Consider the following 15,191-nt stretch of genomic DNA (forward strand, 5'->3'; position numbering starts at 1 on the left):
GGCTTGCACAAATCAGATATACCTCATTAGTTCTATCCACAGTACTTCTTCCAAAATTTAACAAAAAATCCTTCAATTTATACAATACATTGGAAAATGACAGAAGAATAAGCATTTTATGACATTGCCAACAAGTCGGGCCCAGTCCTGCTGGGCTGTTCTGCCAGGTCACCCTGGGATAATGTGCTAACACAGAACCGCTCTGACACCTTCTGGTGACAAACTCCACTACAACCACGGCCCTTGGGACAACAACGATGAGGACAGACCAGAGACTTGCTCTGAATTTCTCCTCTAAACATCATCCATGATGCAGTGGCAGCACTAAGCAAGAAAGGAGCCACTGTAAGGAGCCTCTCATTCATGTCATGGACTCCTACTAAATTAAGACTGAATTAAAAATATTATTTGAATACAGAATATAGAAGAAAGGTATATACTTTTTATGCACATCATCTCCACAATCTATGTCATTAACCATTACTTTTAATCTCTGCTTAGTACTTTGATATTAAGAGATGTTTTACTTTCTCTAACAGCTGTCAAGAGGAATAGCACGTTCCCAATGGACACCACTGCTCAGGCCACATTCTGCTTGAGACAGCAGGAACAGTCAGCACCTTTCACCTGGATAATCAGCACAGATACTGGCTACACACCACTTACACCAGGTGAATCACTTAAATCTTCACATAAAAAACACAGCTCCCTACTCCTGTGGGAAGTGCTAGGAACAAGGAAACCATCTTCAGTGCCCTGCAGCAGCCCAGAGGGAGGAAGGAGCCCACTGCACCTTGGCAGACATTCCCACAGCTGAGCTGGCCTGGTCCTTCCCTCCGCAAGCAGCTTTCTGAAACCACTCACTGAAACACGAAATGCAAATTATTAACTCTACAAACATTACCCCATCTTCCTGGCAACAGCACCTGTTGTGCACTGGACTGAAGGTTTATGAGAAGAAGACACAATGAAACGAGCCCGGTGTCATGGCAAAGTGACCCCACACAGACACCTGCACACGAGCCCTGGTGCTGAGGCTGTGCCCTGCCCACTTCAGTGGCTGGAATTTCAGGAATTTCACAGGAACTCTCCTGCCACAAAGCCATGCAGCCTCCACTCTCCCCTCCGCTCTCAGGGCAGCCAGGGATCCAGGAGACTTCATAGGAAGAACTGAAATCTTCACAATCAGCCATTATTCACCATCCAGAAATGAGCTGCTTTGGTCATGATCGTCATTTCCAAAGAGGCAAATCCCAGCATGCAGCTCCAGAGTGACAGTCCCTCTGGATGGGCCAGGATGCTGTCACCTCAGCCTCAGAGGCACAGACAAGTACAACTGCCTCGGCTCCAAACAGTTCACGTTTGAGAGATTCTGCCCATCTTTTGAGCTGGAAAGTAAACTATTTTGTCAGTAAAAGCTTTAATTTCAAGTAAATTACATGACAAAATTTGAGTACAAAATTTGAGTACACATTTTGTGGCTAAAAGAATTTACAGTTCTAATTAACACACATAGTGAGTTATTTACTTTTGTGCATCTGTCAAAAGCATCTTCATTCTGTTACCTACAGTGGCCTTCACATGTTTCATGATACCAAACCCTACCATTCCCTGCAGCACAAAGTACGCCAGCAGAGAAAATTTATTATTGCCACATCAATCAAAAAAGCTACCAAAATTACATTACAGTAAATGCAACTCTGCTTATTACAAAAAGAAAATGTTAACTAATTCATCTAAGTGAGCATTTTCTGCTACTGTCAAACATGATCAAAGGTATGTTTATAACATACATTCAGTGAACCCTGTAAGAAAAGGTGCAGTTAGAACAACTACAAAATAAATGGAAAAGGGTGCTCCTTTATAGAAGGAGCACCATCTTCCCTCGGGCACCACTGCTACAAATAATGTCTTCATGAGCCTTGGCCACTTTCTCCAGGGGATATTCCAAGCCCACAACTGGTTTCAGCCAGCCAGCTTCTATGCCATCAAGGACTGCTGTGGCACATTCACGCCTTTCCTCCTGCATGCAACAAACATAGTGTTTATGACAAGGTCTTTGCATTTCAGAATAGTATTGGCAATTTATGCAATAATTAAAGCAAATTCCACAACCTGAAAATATGTTATGATGTTCTGAGATTGAATCAAAACATAAAGGAATGAACTAAAAAGTCTGTTACAGTGAAATTATTCTTTCATTCCTCCAAATAATTTTAACTGTAAATAGAAGGGTGCTGGAACAAGTCAATAAAGCATACTTAGAAACAGAAATGCTTCTCACCTCAGTTGCAAGAAACAGACTCACTCCAATTATGCTGGACTCCTTGCTCATTGTGTCTCTTGGGTTTATCTCGATGCGTCCCCTGCAGCCCACAACCTGCCCAGAGGAGTCAGAGCTGTTCAGCGTGATGCTGAATGCACAAAGTCAGTGACACAGGCACCCATCTGCACCTCCCTGCTCAGGGACACAAACACTCACCATCACCCTCCCTGCACGGGACAGCAGCTGCAAGTCCGCATCCAGGTTGACATTGGAGAGCATTTCTATGATGATATCCACTCCTCCCGGCCCTGTGCATGCCTGTGCAGGACACAGGATGTTACTTCAGTGCTTGGGTACCATCTTTGATTTTAAACACTACAGAAAGTTTCCACTTCACAGCTCATTGTTTAAATTTTCAATGCCGCCTTTGTGCTGCAGCTGACAGCAAATGAGCTGATTTGTAGCACATTTTGCTGTGCTAACTTGTGATGTGATCCCACACTAGAATTTGCTGAATGTAGGAAGTTCTAAATGCCACTGCCTGTGAGGAAAGCTCAGTTCTTCCAGCCCGAGAAAGTTTTTCCTTGTGTAGAAATGAAAAAGGCAGTACACTATTGATCTACATAAATCTGTTTTAAAGTCTTCTGCAAACAGCTGTTCACAAGTTGTTAAGAACAACACAACCTGCATTCCTGAGTCCAGACACAGGCCTACCTTAATTTTCTCTGTGTAATTCGGGTCTCTGTGATTAAAGGCTTGGTGAGCGCCGTTTCTCAGGATCACATTCATGCCCTCCTCAGTCCCTGCTGTGCCCAAAACCTTCAAACCACAAGCTCTGGCAATCTGACATGCTGCTAGTCCCACCTGAAGGGAGAAAAAAAAAAAAACAAAAGAGAAATTATTTTACCTCTTTCTTAGCATTTTAAATAGTCTACCAGCAACTTGGAACTTTCCCATTTAAAAAGCTAGTCTGGTAAAGTGTTTTTTAGCCAATAATTTGGATCCCAAAGACAGCCAAATACTCTTTAAAAAAGAAAAGATATTTACCAAGGCATGGTAAATTTTTGAGGTTTTTTAATAGCTGTCAACATTTGACACACATAGATGTAGAATGCAGAGTATCTGTCAAACCTGAGCCCAATATTTCTTATACAAATCCAAGGAAATTCTTCTCTTCACAGAATCACCTGCTATTAATACCAGCATTATACATTGCAAAGAAAATCTGCAGGCACAAATTTTACTAACACTACTTTAGAAAGTGAATTCTCAATGTCTCCTACCAGCTTTGCACTCCAGTAAAAATAGAAGCACTACATTTAGTTTATGAAAATTTAAAAAAGGATTTACGATGCTAAATGCCATTCTAGTATCTCAGAATAAGATATGAATTCATCTTTTTGTTGTCTAACAAATAATTAAGGAAACTTGGCCTGTTCACAGAAGCTGTTTGGTGCATCACAAGAAATGAGCAACTACAGAGTGTGGGAGATAAAATAAAATGTTGAGTCATAAAGATCTAAAGTAAATTTGTCAAGAAAACCCAAAGAAAACTAGAAGTGCAATTTCATGTAGTATTCAGTCGCAGGTTTATATATTCCAGCACCTTTCCTTGTGCAGCCAGCTGTTGGGTCATGGGTAAATACATGAGAATGCAAACAGAAATGCACAGTTGCCCTGCACCAGTGACTTATTCTCAGAGGACTGAGAACAATTTGTACATATTGGAAATTTAGAGCTTTCTGCTATCAGCAATAAAACTTCCAGACCAACCACCACCTGCAGCAAACACCTGTTCAGTATGTGACCCTCTGACTGGGGAACTCACACCAGCACTCGTGCAGTCTCACAGTTATTGGGAATAACAGGGTTTTTCTGAGAAAGTGTATCCTAGCAAATCTGAAATAAAAACCTAATCTGCTAATCTAGTGACACAAATATGACCATAACTCCTACCCCAGGAAGAAGGAGATGCAGGGACAGAGACAGTGCTGCTCTCTGTAATTTATACTTACCCCGCCACTGGCACCATGAACCAGCACGCTCTCCCCTGCTTTGGCACAGCCTCTAGGAGAAGAACACAAGAAATGCTGGCCCTGTGTCTGCAGCACACACTGACTGAGCACAGGGCTGCAGATACTGACACCAAATCTCATTGTTCACACAGCATTGCTTCCAGTCTATGTTCCAATTATATTCCAATTTATGGCTAAACAGATATCATAAGCCTTTTTGGGAAAACAAGGAGGCAAAATAAATCCTGTGACTGATGACTTGAAGCAACGTGCAGCCAGCAGCCAGTGACAGCCTGGTACTGAGCTTCAGTTCAGGACTTTGGCCTGCCACAGGAAAGCAGTGGTTCTGCTCCACAGCACCTGTCTGCTTACTGAGGAAATTAGAACTATTGCTCTTTTTCTTCCCCAGCCAAAATACCAATGAGTTCTGAAAGGGAGTCACATATTTTATTCCATGAAGCCTTTCCTGGTAGGTTCTCTCAAGAAAACAGACTCAGCAGGAAAACACAGTCACAAGCTGCTAGATCACAATTATCTGACAATTCCATCAGTGTAACGTTTTTAAACATTTCCCACTCACCAACCTCCCCCTTTTATAGGACAGTGAAAATACGAACTTTGGCATTGTAAATAGCAAAGATTAAAGGGCACAAGCATGGCTTTGGTGCCTTACTTCTGGAAAAGGGCCCGGTAGGCAGTGAAGTAGGGCACTCCGATCGCTGCTCCCTGCCTGAAGTCCAGTTTGTCTGGCAAAGGAAAGACTCTGTTGGCTGCAGCAACTGCATACTCTGCATATCCTCCAGAGAGCGTTTCAAGGGTGAAAACTCTGTCACCTTTCTAGAATGGAGGGAGAGAACACAGAGAAATCAATAATTTCCCTTCCTTTTTCCTTCATAAACGTTAAGATGAAATTAACAGAGGTTTGGGCTATTTCTAACAGTTCTCCTAACAAAAATAAACAGTTATATTTATCAAAGAATTTTTTATAAAATCCGATACATACCAGCAATGCAACACAAACTGTATAATTTCTTATACTTAAATCTAAGTATCATAATTATAAGCCCACCCAGCAGTGTAACACACAAACCTACTGCCTCATTAATATGAACCTTAATGAACTTTGACTGAAGTCAGGAATTCCATGCACAGATTCCAAATGAAAAAACTCAAAAGCTTTTACAAACACAAAAGAAACATTTCTAAATTATTTAAATGTGGAAATATTTATCCCCTCAATATACCCTAAGACATCTCTCTCTCATTCAAGAGCATCACAATTGTCAGAGGAAGCAAAAAGCCACACATAGCAGATATAGCAAGCTCTTAGTAAGAAAATAAGAAAAAAGATTATTCTTCTCTCTTGATAACCCTGTCTCTCAGATCTCCCAAAATTGTTACATAAATTCCAAATCAGGAAATTCCAGCCCAGTTTTACCTACAGTTTTTATGTTGGTTTGGGACCAAATGTCTAATGACTTAAATGGGACAACCAATTTAAAAACTAAATTGATGTCATAGATATCTTTCTTTGCAAACTGATATTTGCCTTTTCCTATCCTGCGACTTTCCCACTGAGAAATCCAAATAAAATTACTAGACAGGAGTAATGCGGTATTTGAACAATTTTAGTAACAAATAACAGAATTTATGGAGCTTTATAAGTAAGCAATTTCCACTTCTCAAATACTTTACAGAAAAATTTTTAGTTCTGCCTGAAATTACTACCCCCAGCAAGAAGCTTCCAATCTCAACTTTTTCTGCAGTGCCAGAAAAATAGCTCCAAACCCCAACTTTTGTACACCAGGTATCAGTGCTTTGAGCAGACAGAGTGCAGTGCCTCTCGTGAGAGCTCTGAGCTTCAGGAGGGCACAGCATTCATCACAGCCCCACCAGCAGACTGCTTTGCCCGTGGGATCCCACTGTACAGGCCGTGGAGGGGTTTCCCCCCTTGAAGAGATTATGTGATATAAAACCAGGTACAGTAGCACAGCAGCCAGCCAGAGAGGACCCATGAAGCAATGGTGATTATACCCAGTGTGTAAATACCTTGAATGCAGTGACGTGTTCCCCAACACCTTCAATCACCCCAGCCACATCTGAGCCAGGAGTGTAGGGCAAAGCTGGTTTCCTGGCATAAGTTCCAGAGCGAATGTATGTCTCAACAGGGTTGACCCCACAGGCATGGACTTTAATTAATACCTAAAAGAAAAGACACTTCTTAAGCAATAACTAAAATGAGTTAGTTGAATTCACAGCATGGTGTTGTAGCATTTTTACTGAATTCTCAACAACCCAGTGTCAAAGGGAAGCTAGTTTCAGGGAAAGCCTGATGTGGAATATATAGCCCACAGCAGAGTAAAGAGCCCACATTTGCTAAGCATGATATCTCAAGCAGCATGAACACACTGACCAAAACTCACGTACTCTAGGTGCAGGGTTTTGGGTGTATCTCTCATTCTGTCCTGCAGGGACTTGTTAACATTCATTACTACTATTTTCCTTCACAGAGCTCACATATACCTGGTTTTCTTTTGGAGCAGGAACTAACACATCTGACTGGAGTTTAAGCACTTCAGGGCCACCAAATTCAAACACTCGGACCGCTCGCATCACACTCCTGGTGGCTGCCATGGCGACCAGCGGACCTGCTAAAAGACACAATGAGACCCCTGGTACCTGTTCAGGTCACGGGCAGCCTGAGCCACCTGCCCTGCGGACACCGCCTGGAACACGGCACACACCGCGGGGCCGAAGGGCGATCGATCCTGTGAGAACGAACCGATCCGGAGGGGAGGCAGCGGGGCAAGGGAAGGCCGCGGGCTGCTCTGAGCACCGCCACAAACACAGCGGCACCACCGGGCCCCGCCCACAAACACACCTGCAGCGTCAGGCCCCGCCCTCAAACACACCTGTAGCGTCAGGCCCCGCCCACAAACACACCTGCACCGCCGGGCCCCGCCACAAACACACCTGTAGCGTCAGGCCCCGCCCTCAAGCACACCTGCACCGCCGGGCCCCGCCCTCTAACACACCTGTAGCGCCAGGCCCCGCCCACAAACACCCCTCCGCCGCCAGGCCCCGCCCACAAAGACGCCTCGCCGCCAGGCCCCGCCTCTTGATCCGCCTCGCGGTCAGGCCGTGGCCCGGAAGCGCTCCTTGAGATCAGGCCCCGCCCCTTCGGCCCGCCTCGTACAGCCGTCGCCTCCGTGTAGCCCGGCCGTGTCTCCCTGGCTGTGGAGTTTGACACGGGTAGCGCAGAGCCGCTGCCTTCTCGTCCCGTCTCCGCGGACGAGCGCCCGGGAGCCCCCGCTCCCACCGCCTACCTGCGGAGCGCCGCTGCCGCGCGGCGGAACGCGGAGGAGGGCGGGGCCGTACCACTACCGGCCCCGCCCCGCCGCGCCTCCCGGCCCCGCGCGCCGAGGTTTGTCCGCCGTGGGACGCCGTCCCCCCGCGATGGCGGCGTTCGCGCGGCACAAGGCGCTGCGGCTCGCGCGGCCGGACCCCAGCCGGAAGCGCGCGCTGGACGCGCGAGCCGCGGAGCTCGCGCGGCTCCTGAACGCGCGCGAGAGCTTCTGCACCACGAGCTCGTGCGACGGGAGGGTGATCGTGACGGTGCGTGAGGGACGGGAACGGCAGGGGAATGGTGACGGTGCGTGAGGCACCGGCCGGCAGGGGGATTGTGGTGGTGAGTGGGACCTGCCGGGTGATCGTGGCAGTGGGTCTGGTCGCGGTGTGAATTGGCTCTTGCTGCAAGGGGCTGCTTCTTTATTTCCAAGGAGCGTTTTTGTAGCAGCACGAGATTAAACCTCACCGAGCTGCCGAGCCACTTTAATGGTTTCTGTCCATCACCAGGACACAGACGGCATGGGCATCCAGAAGAAGAACTGCACGTGGCTCCTGGTAACACATGACCCGTGTGTCAAAGGCGATGTGGTAAGGGCACAGTGAGATACAGCCTTTATTTTTATTCACGGAAATGCTCCAGTTGTCATAGAAAACACATGGTGTCAAAGGGTTTTTATTCCTGCTACTGACATGAATTGATACTTGACTCTCAACATTAACTTTTCCTTAGATGTGTTGCTTAATAAATTCTTCAGGCCTATTTTAAGAGAATGCTTTTAAACTCAGATTCTCTGCTCAGTTATAAAGGCAGCTGATATTCCAGAAACTTAGATAATTTCATGCTGTCTGGAGTCATATTTAAAACTCTTGAATTAAAAAATCTCTTGAGCCCAGCTTGCTGTGCTCGCAGACAGATACTTGAAGGTGGTGTAACAGGGAATCTCTTATATAGCATTGTTAATTTAGTATCATTAAATATCCTGAAATTAGAAACATCTATAGTGCAGGACTTCTCATTTTTAATATGCTTTCAAAATAATCTACTCTCTGCATCTATTGCTTTGTCCCACAAAAGAGGCAGTTGCAAGATCAGCATGTTCTCACTCAGTTTGTAGTTCACTTTACCATACATATACATTCTCACACATGCACAGGAGTATCCTCCAGAATATTTGTTTTCATTAGTATTTGTACCAGCAAAGCAAAGTTTGCTGAAGTTTCAGGCCAAGGAGTACACAGCAGGGTGTTGTTAACTCTTACGAGAGGAAGTACTATGATTTTTATGTAAATGTTTTGGTATATTTTCCAGATGACAGCACTGAAGAAAGCCACTGGTGATGCTGTGTTCAAGTTTGAACCATTTGTTCTTCACGTGCTGTGTCGAGAGCTGCAGGATGCGCAGCTGCTGGTAAAGCCACGTCATGTGCAATGTGGCATTGTTCTGTTACGTTCTTGCCTGCAAAAATAAAAGTATTGGCTCCTGGGTAAGCAGTTGCACTTAGAAACAGTCCCAGGTGTGCTGTGTGTTTAATAATTAGAGTAGTAAAGTAAGCTGGTGAAAAAACACAGCTTTAAACTTGGTGAGGGTTTTACTGTACTTAGAAAGAAAAAAGACTCACCTGCAATTCAGTCTTCAAGCTGAAGCAGACTGCTGCATGAAACGCTACCTGAGGGGCCTGGGCTGCTCTCACTGGCTGAAGGGGCTGGATTTGAGATGGTACCTTGCTACCAGCCAGGCCATCTGGGTCCGTTTTCAGTGCACTGAATGATGCCTTTGCCTTCTGCTTTTCCAGTGTGACTGCAGAGAGCGATGTGTGCTGTGCTGGGCTTGTTTTGGCATTAGTGCAGGAGAGCTGAGGGACTCAGGTAGAGTGCAGCTGCACTCATCGTTGTGAGCATGTGGCATGACTGTCTGTCAAGTTCCAGCTCCTTGGCATAAAAGAGTTCAGTGCCCAGAGAGACATTGCACCCTTCTGCACTGATGGATTCAATTAGGATCCACCGTGGGCCTCTGAAAACCACCCACCATTTGTGGGTTTGATCTTAAAAAGTATTTTAATGTAACTGTTTTTTAATAAGTCTGGGTAGATGATTTGAATCTGTTTTTTGCAAAATTGAGATTGTACGTTGCATTGCAAGGCGTCCATAAATATTTTTTGCTGTGAAAGTGTACAAGACCTGTTTAAGTATTTATTTTTTCTGCAGCATTCAGTGGCTATTGACTCTGGGTTCAGGAACTCTGGTATTACAGTTGGCAGAGGAGGAAAAATTACAATGGTAAGTACTCTGCTACTGTGAGGGATGTAATGAAGTTGTGTTGTTACGTTAACCTTGATTTTTGTACCAGCCAAGACCTGACTGGTGCTTAGGAGCTGTCACAGGGCATGCTATAACAAAGAAATAGCTTGCTGCTTTAGGTGACAGCAACTTAAATGATTGTATGGATAAGCAGGTTTTTTACTATAATGAACTCCCTACATTATTTAAATAACCTTCATAAACTAAAAAACTTTATTCCAGGTAAATCATGTGTGTGTTTTCAGGCTGTGCGGAGCACTCACTGCTTAGAAGTTCCATTGAGCCACAAAGGGAGATTGATGGTCTCTGAAGAATATATTGAATTTCTGGTACATGTAGCCAATCAGAAAATGGAGGAAAACATAAGGAGGATTGACAGGTTTGTAAGAAAACACCAGTTCTGTTCATGACATCTAATTTTTCTTCAGTATTAAGTAAAATGTTAGCAACCACTTTTCTCCCCTTGCATGTTTTGATTACATTCTAAAAGCATTCGTTTCTCAGAGTAATTTTCAGATCCTGAGCAAATGTATAAAGACAGTAAGTAGAGAATTGTTTCTGTCTAGATTCCACAAAGGCTTGGAGCTGGCTCTGGAAGCTGCTGTCCCCGCAGACACCTTGTTTCCCGAGGGGCCAGAGAAGAGCCGCTCTGTGTACGTGCATAGAAGAAAGAGACGGACTGCTCAGGAACAGGCTGATCCCAGCAGAGAGCTGGAGCCCCAGGATGATACTGAAAGCAGTCTTGGTCTGTTGGCTGAAATCATGATGTAGACTAAGACATTGGAAAGCAAATGGCGAACTGAAAAAGTTATTGTAATGCTCTTTTCAAGAGATTTATGTACTCCTGTGCTCCAAGTAGTAATATTCTCATGGACATAGACCAGAAAAAAAGGTAACTAACAGAATAGTGAGCAGGACACAGAGAGCAAAGCCATAGAATGTTTTAGGAGTTTTTAAAGTGTACTGTTAAATTAACAAAGTGGCACTCCATCAGTTATCTTAGAAATAACTGGTTTGCTGCAGCTTTTCGCTGTGTTCTGTGTGGCAGCATTTCACTTCCAACTTCTGGGTTTTGCAGAGCCAGCTGGCTCTGCAGGTTTCTCCTTCAGGAAGGGGAAGACAAGCATTGAAGACTGAAGACCATGCAATACATGCGGTGGAAATTCCACAGAAGCCTTCCAAAGTAGCGCTGTGTGCACCGGTCTCAGACCTCGTGTGTGTTTGGGCGGACTGGCTAAAGTATGACTCAATCCAGGGCCATGATTTCTAACAGTGCAGAGCTGCTGGCCAGGAGCTGTGTGAACAAAACTGGAGTCCCACAGCCCGTGGGGCAGCAGGCAGGTGGTGGGAGCAGCCCACAGCAGGACAAAGCACAGCAGCTCCTCAGGTGTGGGGACATGGCTTCTGCCGCAGGTGTTACTGCAGCATTGTTGGGATGCGGGCTTGTGTCAGACCTTTGCATCACCATTTTCCACAGACCTTCCTCTCCACTCTGAGGGTCAACTGCCTGTCTGGACTGAACTGAAACTCCAGGGCTTCCATCAACGAAAAGCAGCATCTGCCTCCATGCAGAGGGTCCTGCCCAAGCTGCTGCCTTAGCAAAGCCCTGGGGAACCCCTGTTGCCATCCCCACTGCTGGGAGTCCCACTATTCCTGCAGATCCCTCTTCACCACCTGGGGAAGTTTGTTCAGAATGGTCTGAACCCTCCTCTGCATGTGACATTTCTTAAAATGTCTAGCACTGGTCTGTTGGACATGGCTCAAGGGACTGATGGCACCAGCACCAACCACAAGCAATGCCCACAGACCCTGTAACAGCCCAAACCCTCACCCTGTGTAACAGCACTACAGTGTTTACATTCTGAGAAATAATTTGTCAGAAACTGATCCCACATTCCTCTGAAAAATGATAAAAAATTCAGGAAGACTTTTTGGTGTCTTAACACAAAAGTGTTATCCTAACCCCATCCAAGGTTGCAGAGGGTGATGCTGAGGAGGTTTCTGGGAGCAGCAACACCTTCCTCCATGCACCGCTTCCCTTACACCTTGCCCCATGCTCACCCAAGTTGCACCAGCTCATTTTGAGGTTAATTTTATCAAGCTGTGTTTTATTTCCAGCTGCTGTATGGGATTCTGTTGGGCTGTCAATGTGCAGGGCACAGGCAGCAATTGGGAACAGCATCCAGAGGCAGCTGGAGGCAGCACCCTTGAAAAGGGGATTCTGGGGCTTATGGCTGCAGGGAAATTCACCAATAAGCAACAAGACTCCTAAAACTGTCAAATCTTTATCATTTGTAAGTGTGCTTAGCCACTTAATTAATCTAAAAGGTATTTTTATACTTGCTCTCACTGTGTTAAATTTGTTTTAAATTACAGTTTCACTACCTGTGCACTCAGTTTTTCAGGGGACACAGATGGGTTCATTCACTCCAGGAACTGATTGTCATTTCTCACCCCGTAGCATTTCACATCCACACCAGGAAACTACTCAAATCAGCGCCGCAGCATTCCCTGTGGCTGTGCCACAGGTTCCCAGCCAGTTGTGCTCCCCAGCGCATCCATGCACTTGGGCACAAAGTCACTTTACCCATTCGCTGGGATAATTCTGTACATGCAAATCACAGATGGCAGGAGCACAAGTGTTCGCTTGAAACAGCTTCCTCTGAAATTCAGATACTTAAAATGGTTTACAAGGGCAGGGCAGGAACAGCTGCAGAGTGCAGTGAAATCAGTGTTCTCACATGGGGTTAAACATCTCCAGACCAGGGTGGCTTTGCACCTCTCAGCTTCCACTCCTGCCAGGGCTTCACTTGAGTTTAACCAGGTCTCAATTTAATTTAATCAGTCTCAAGTTTTTGAATTTATCATATTATATGTATAATGCACTGGAGGCTTAGCAGCTCTTCAGTACTTTTGGTTACTGAAAATACACAATTATTTTGTAATATCTTGTGAATTTGATTTTACATAATGGTATATTATGGGAGATATTTCACTTCTGATCTACCCATAGTTGAAAGTACCCCAGGGGAACATGCTGGGTGGGTTTTTTTTGAAAAGGTGTGTCTTTAAAAAAATTGTGCCTTTAGAAATTATATACATACCTAAATTTCCTGAGCTGCTCGCTTCATTTCTTCAGACCAGGAGAAAATAAAGCTGGCAAGAATTGCTGTCAAGCCTGCTGTGTTGGCAGTGGTGTGACAGCAGGCAGCTACCTGAGATCAAGGTCAGAGAATTCTCCGTGGTTTTTTTTTTTTCTTAAATCCGAGAATGACACCCAAATTCCATATAGAGATTACATGAAAGATCTTGTTCTGCTTTCTGGATGCAGTTTATTTATGGTACCTGAGCAGATATGCTATTTCGGTCAATTTTATACTGGAGGGGAAAAGCTTGTTTTTATTTTCTGCAGGATCCCGAGAAAAGAGAAATATTTTTCTCAAAATCAGCTTTTATAGTTGTAATTGTGATTTTTGCGGAGCAGTTCTGACAGCTCAGAGCCTGATTGCTGGGTGCTTGGCCCAGCTGGCCGAGGACACTCACTCTGCCCCGTCCCGCACCGCTCGGCTTCGCTCCATCTGGAACCGCCCCGGCTCTGCCCCAGCCCGCACCGCCCGGCCCCGCTCCATTCCGAACCCCCGGCCCCGCTCCGTTCCGAACCCCCGGCCCCGCTCCGTTCCGAACCGCCCGGCCCCGCTCCATTCCGAACCCCCGGCCCCGCTCCATTCCGAACCGCCCGGCTCTCCTCCATTCCGAACCGCCCGGCCCCGCTCCGTTCCGAACCGCCCGGCCCCGCTCCATTCCGAACCGCCCGGCTCTCCTCCATTCCGAGCAGCCTCGCCCCGCTCCGTTCCGAACCCCCGGCCCCGCTCCATTCCGAGCAGCCTGACCCCGCTCCGTTCCGAACCGCCCGGCTCGGCTCCGTTCCGAGCAGCCTCGCCCCGCTCCATTCCGAACCCCCGGCCCCGCTCCATTCCGAACCCCCGGCCCCGCTCCGTTCCGAACCGCCCGGCCCCGCTCCGTTCCGAGCAGCCTCGCCCCGCTCCGTTCCGAAGCCCCGGCTGTGCCGCAGCCCGCCCGGGCGGTGAGCGCCATGCCGCGGGGGCAGAACCCGGTGCTGACCCGTCCCCTCGGTGCTCAGCTGACACCCTCCCTCTGTCTCGGGGAGTCGGGCAGAGGTGGAAGGTGCCGGCGCGATCAGCACTAACGGCGGGTGAGAGTTCATTCCTACGGGCACTGGGGCTCCTCCGTGTGAACCGAACAGGATTTTTCGTTTCTCTAAATAAGGACCTAGTAAGTTCTTTTTTATCGCATTTTAACCCTGCGCAGGGAGCGCGGCTCTCCGCGCCTGCTCTGGTCCGCCAGTCCCTCCTTGGCTTCATGTCCCGGCGGGTGCCTGGCGGCGGCGGGACCGAGGGGCACCGGGACCCCAGCGTGGGCACCGGCGAGCGCGGAGCCCCCGCAGCCCCGGTCCCGCTCCCCGCGCCGCCGAGCTCGCCAGGCGTCCGGGGAAAATCAGCCCTTGCGCCTCCCCCGCTCACCCTCCGGCTGACGGCGAAGCCATTCAAACTCCCGACACACCGAACAGCTGGCAAGGAAAAACCTGCTTTCCTTGGGATGATCAGCAGCTGTCCACTAATGGAGATACAGACGGCCCCATCACTTCCCAACTGCTTGTCCCCGATAGATTCAGCATCCGTGTTACACAGGCAGCACTGCTCTTTTAAAATCTGCTCATTTAAATATTTTTACATAATATTGCTAGCAAAAATCAAGAAATATTTACAAGGGAAATGCATCCAGAGTTCATATAAATAATCCACTTTTTTTTTTCTGTTATTTTGCATCCCTTGATGTCTTATTTCAGAGTTTTCTTCAATCACACTTAGTCTGAGACTTGTTTTGTTTTCTCTGACTTGAAACACCTTGAAAGTACTGCAGAGAGAATGAAAGGAAAGCTAAATCTGCCAGGATTTCACTTAGAGCTCTGAGCAGGGTCTACTTGTTTTTCCTGTAACATATTCACCTCATAGTGACATACAGGATCCAGGGACACTCCAGTTTTGGAAAATACTCAGGAATGCTGTGGGTAGTTCTATATGAGATCAGAATTTGTCCCAAAATGTATAATATTAAAAATGACAATTTTCCCTTCATTCCTATTACCTAGAAATGAAAGTTCCAATTCAAGAATGTGTTTTCACATCCACAGCACTCTGGGGTAGTATTAAATGAACTCTGTTTAATAAAACACATTCCAAGTT

At 46.5% G+C, this 15,191-nt stretch overlaps 2 protein-coding genes across 11 annotated transcripts in view; one reads left to right on the forward strand and one right to left on the reverse strand.

The window, feature by feature from the left end:
• Positions 1-373: 373 nt before the first annotated feature.
• CRYZ (crystallin zeta) overlaps positions 374-15,191 on the reverse strand; it is a 57,028-nt gene continuing 42,210 nt past the window's right edge. Inside the window, exons 1-9 of one of the 10 annotated variants that reach the window (XM_064719213.1) lie at positions 7,608-7,739; positions 6,805-6,932; positions 6,331-6,483; positions 4,955-5,118; positions 4,282-4,333; positions 2,981-3,130; positions 2,483-2,584; positions 2,285-2,380; positions 374-2,023 (exon numbers count right to left, since the gene is read on the reverse strand). In XM_064719213.1, coding sequence (XP_064575283.1) covers positions 1,862-2,023; positions 2,285-2,380; positions 2,483-2,584; positions 2,981-3,130; positions 4,282-4,333; positions 4,955-5,118; positions 6,331-6,483; positions 6,805-6,915 — 990 coding nt within the window. In that variant the 5' untranslated portion in view covers positions 6,916-6,932; positions 7,608-7,739 and the 3' untranslated portion in view covers positions 374-1,861. Of the gene's footprint in view, positions 2,024-2,284; positions 2,381-2,482; positions 2,585-2,980; positions 3,131-4,281; positions 4,334-4,954; positions 5,119-6,330; positions 6,484-6,804; positions 6,933-7,025; positions 7,050-7,224; positions 7,238-7,316; positions 7,384-7,477; positions 7,574-7,607; positions 7,740-15,191 lie in introns of those variants that run through there. The other 9 variants (XM_064719210.1, XM_064719214.1, XM_064719211.1 and 6 more) reach the window with 9 other exon arrangements.
• TYW3 (tRNA-yW synthesizing protein 3 homolog) lies at positions 7,738-13,375 on the forward strand. The gene is made up of 6 exons (XM_064719216.1): positions 7,738-7,896; positions 8,137-8,217; positions 8,939-9,037; positions 9,835-9,906; positions 10,173-10,306; positions 10,494-13,375. Exons 1-6 carry the CDS (start codon positions 7,738-7,740, stop codon positions 10,696-10,698), a joined length of 750 nt encoding a protein of 249 aa, XP_064575286.1. The 3' UTR covers positions 10,699-13,375.

Source organism: Zonotrichia leucophrys, chromosome 8 (assembly GCF_028769735.1).
Source record: "Zonotrichia leucophrys gambelii isolate GWCS_2022_RI chromosome 8, RI_Zleu_2.0, whole genome shotgun sequence".
Classification (NCBI taxonomy): Eukaryota; Metazoa; Chordata; class Aves; order Passeriformes; family Passerellidae; genus Zonotrichia; species Zonotrichia leucophrys.

Coding starts and splice junctions, on each gene's coding strand:
- TYW3 (XM_064719216.1), top strand. CDS start 7,738: ATGGCGGCGTTCGCGCGGCACAAGGCGCTGCGGCTCGCGCGGCCGGAC. Junction 9,038..9,834: donor TGCAGGATGCGCAGCTGCTG/GTAAAGCCACGT, acceptor TTTTTTCTGCAG/CATTCAGTGGCTATTGACTC. Junction 9,907..10,172: donor GAGGAGGAAAAATTACAATG/GTAAGTACTCTG, acceptor GTGTGTTTTCAG/GCTGTGCGGAGCACTCACTG.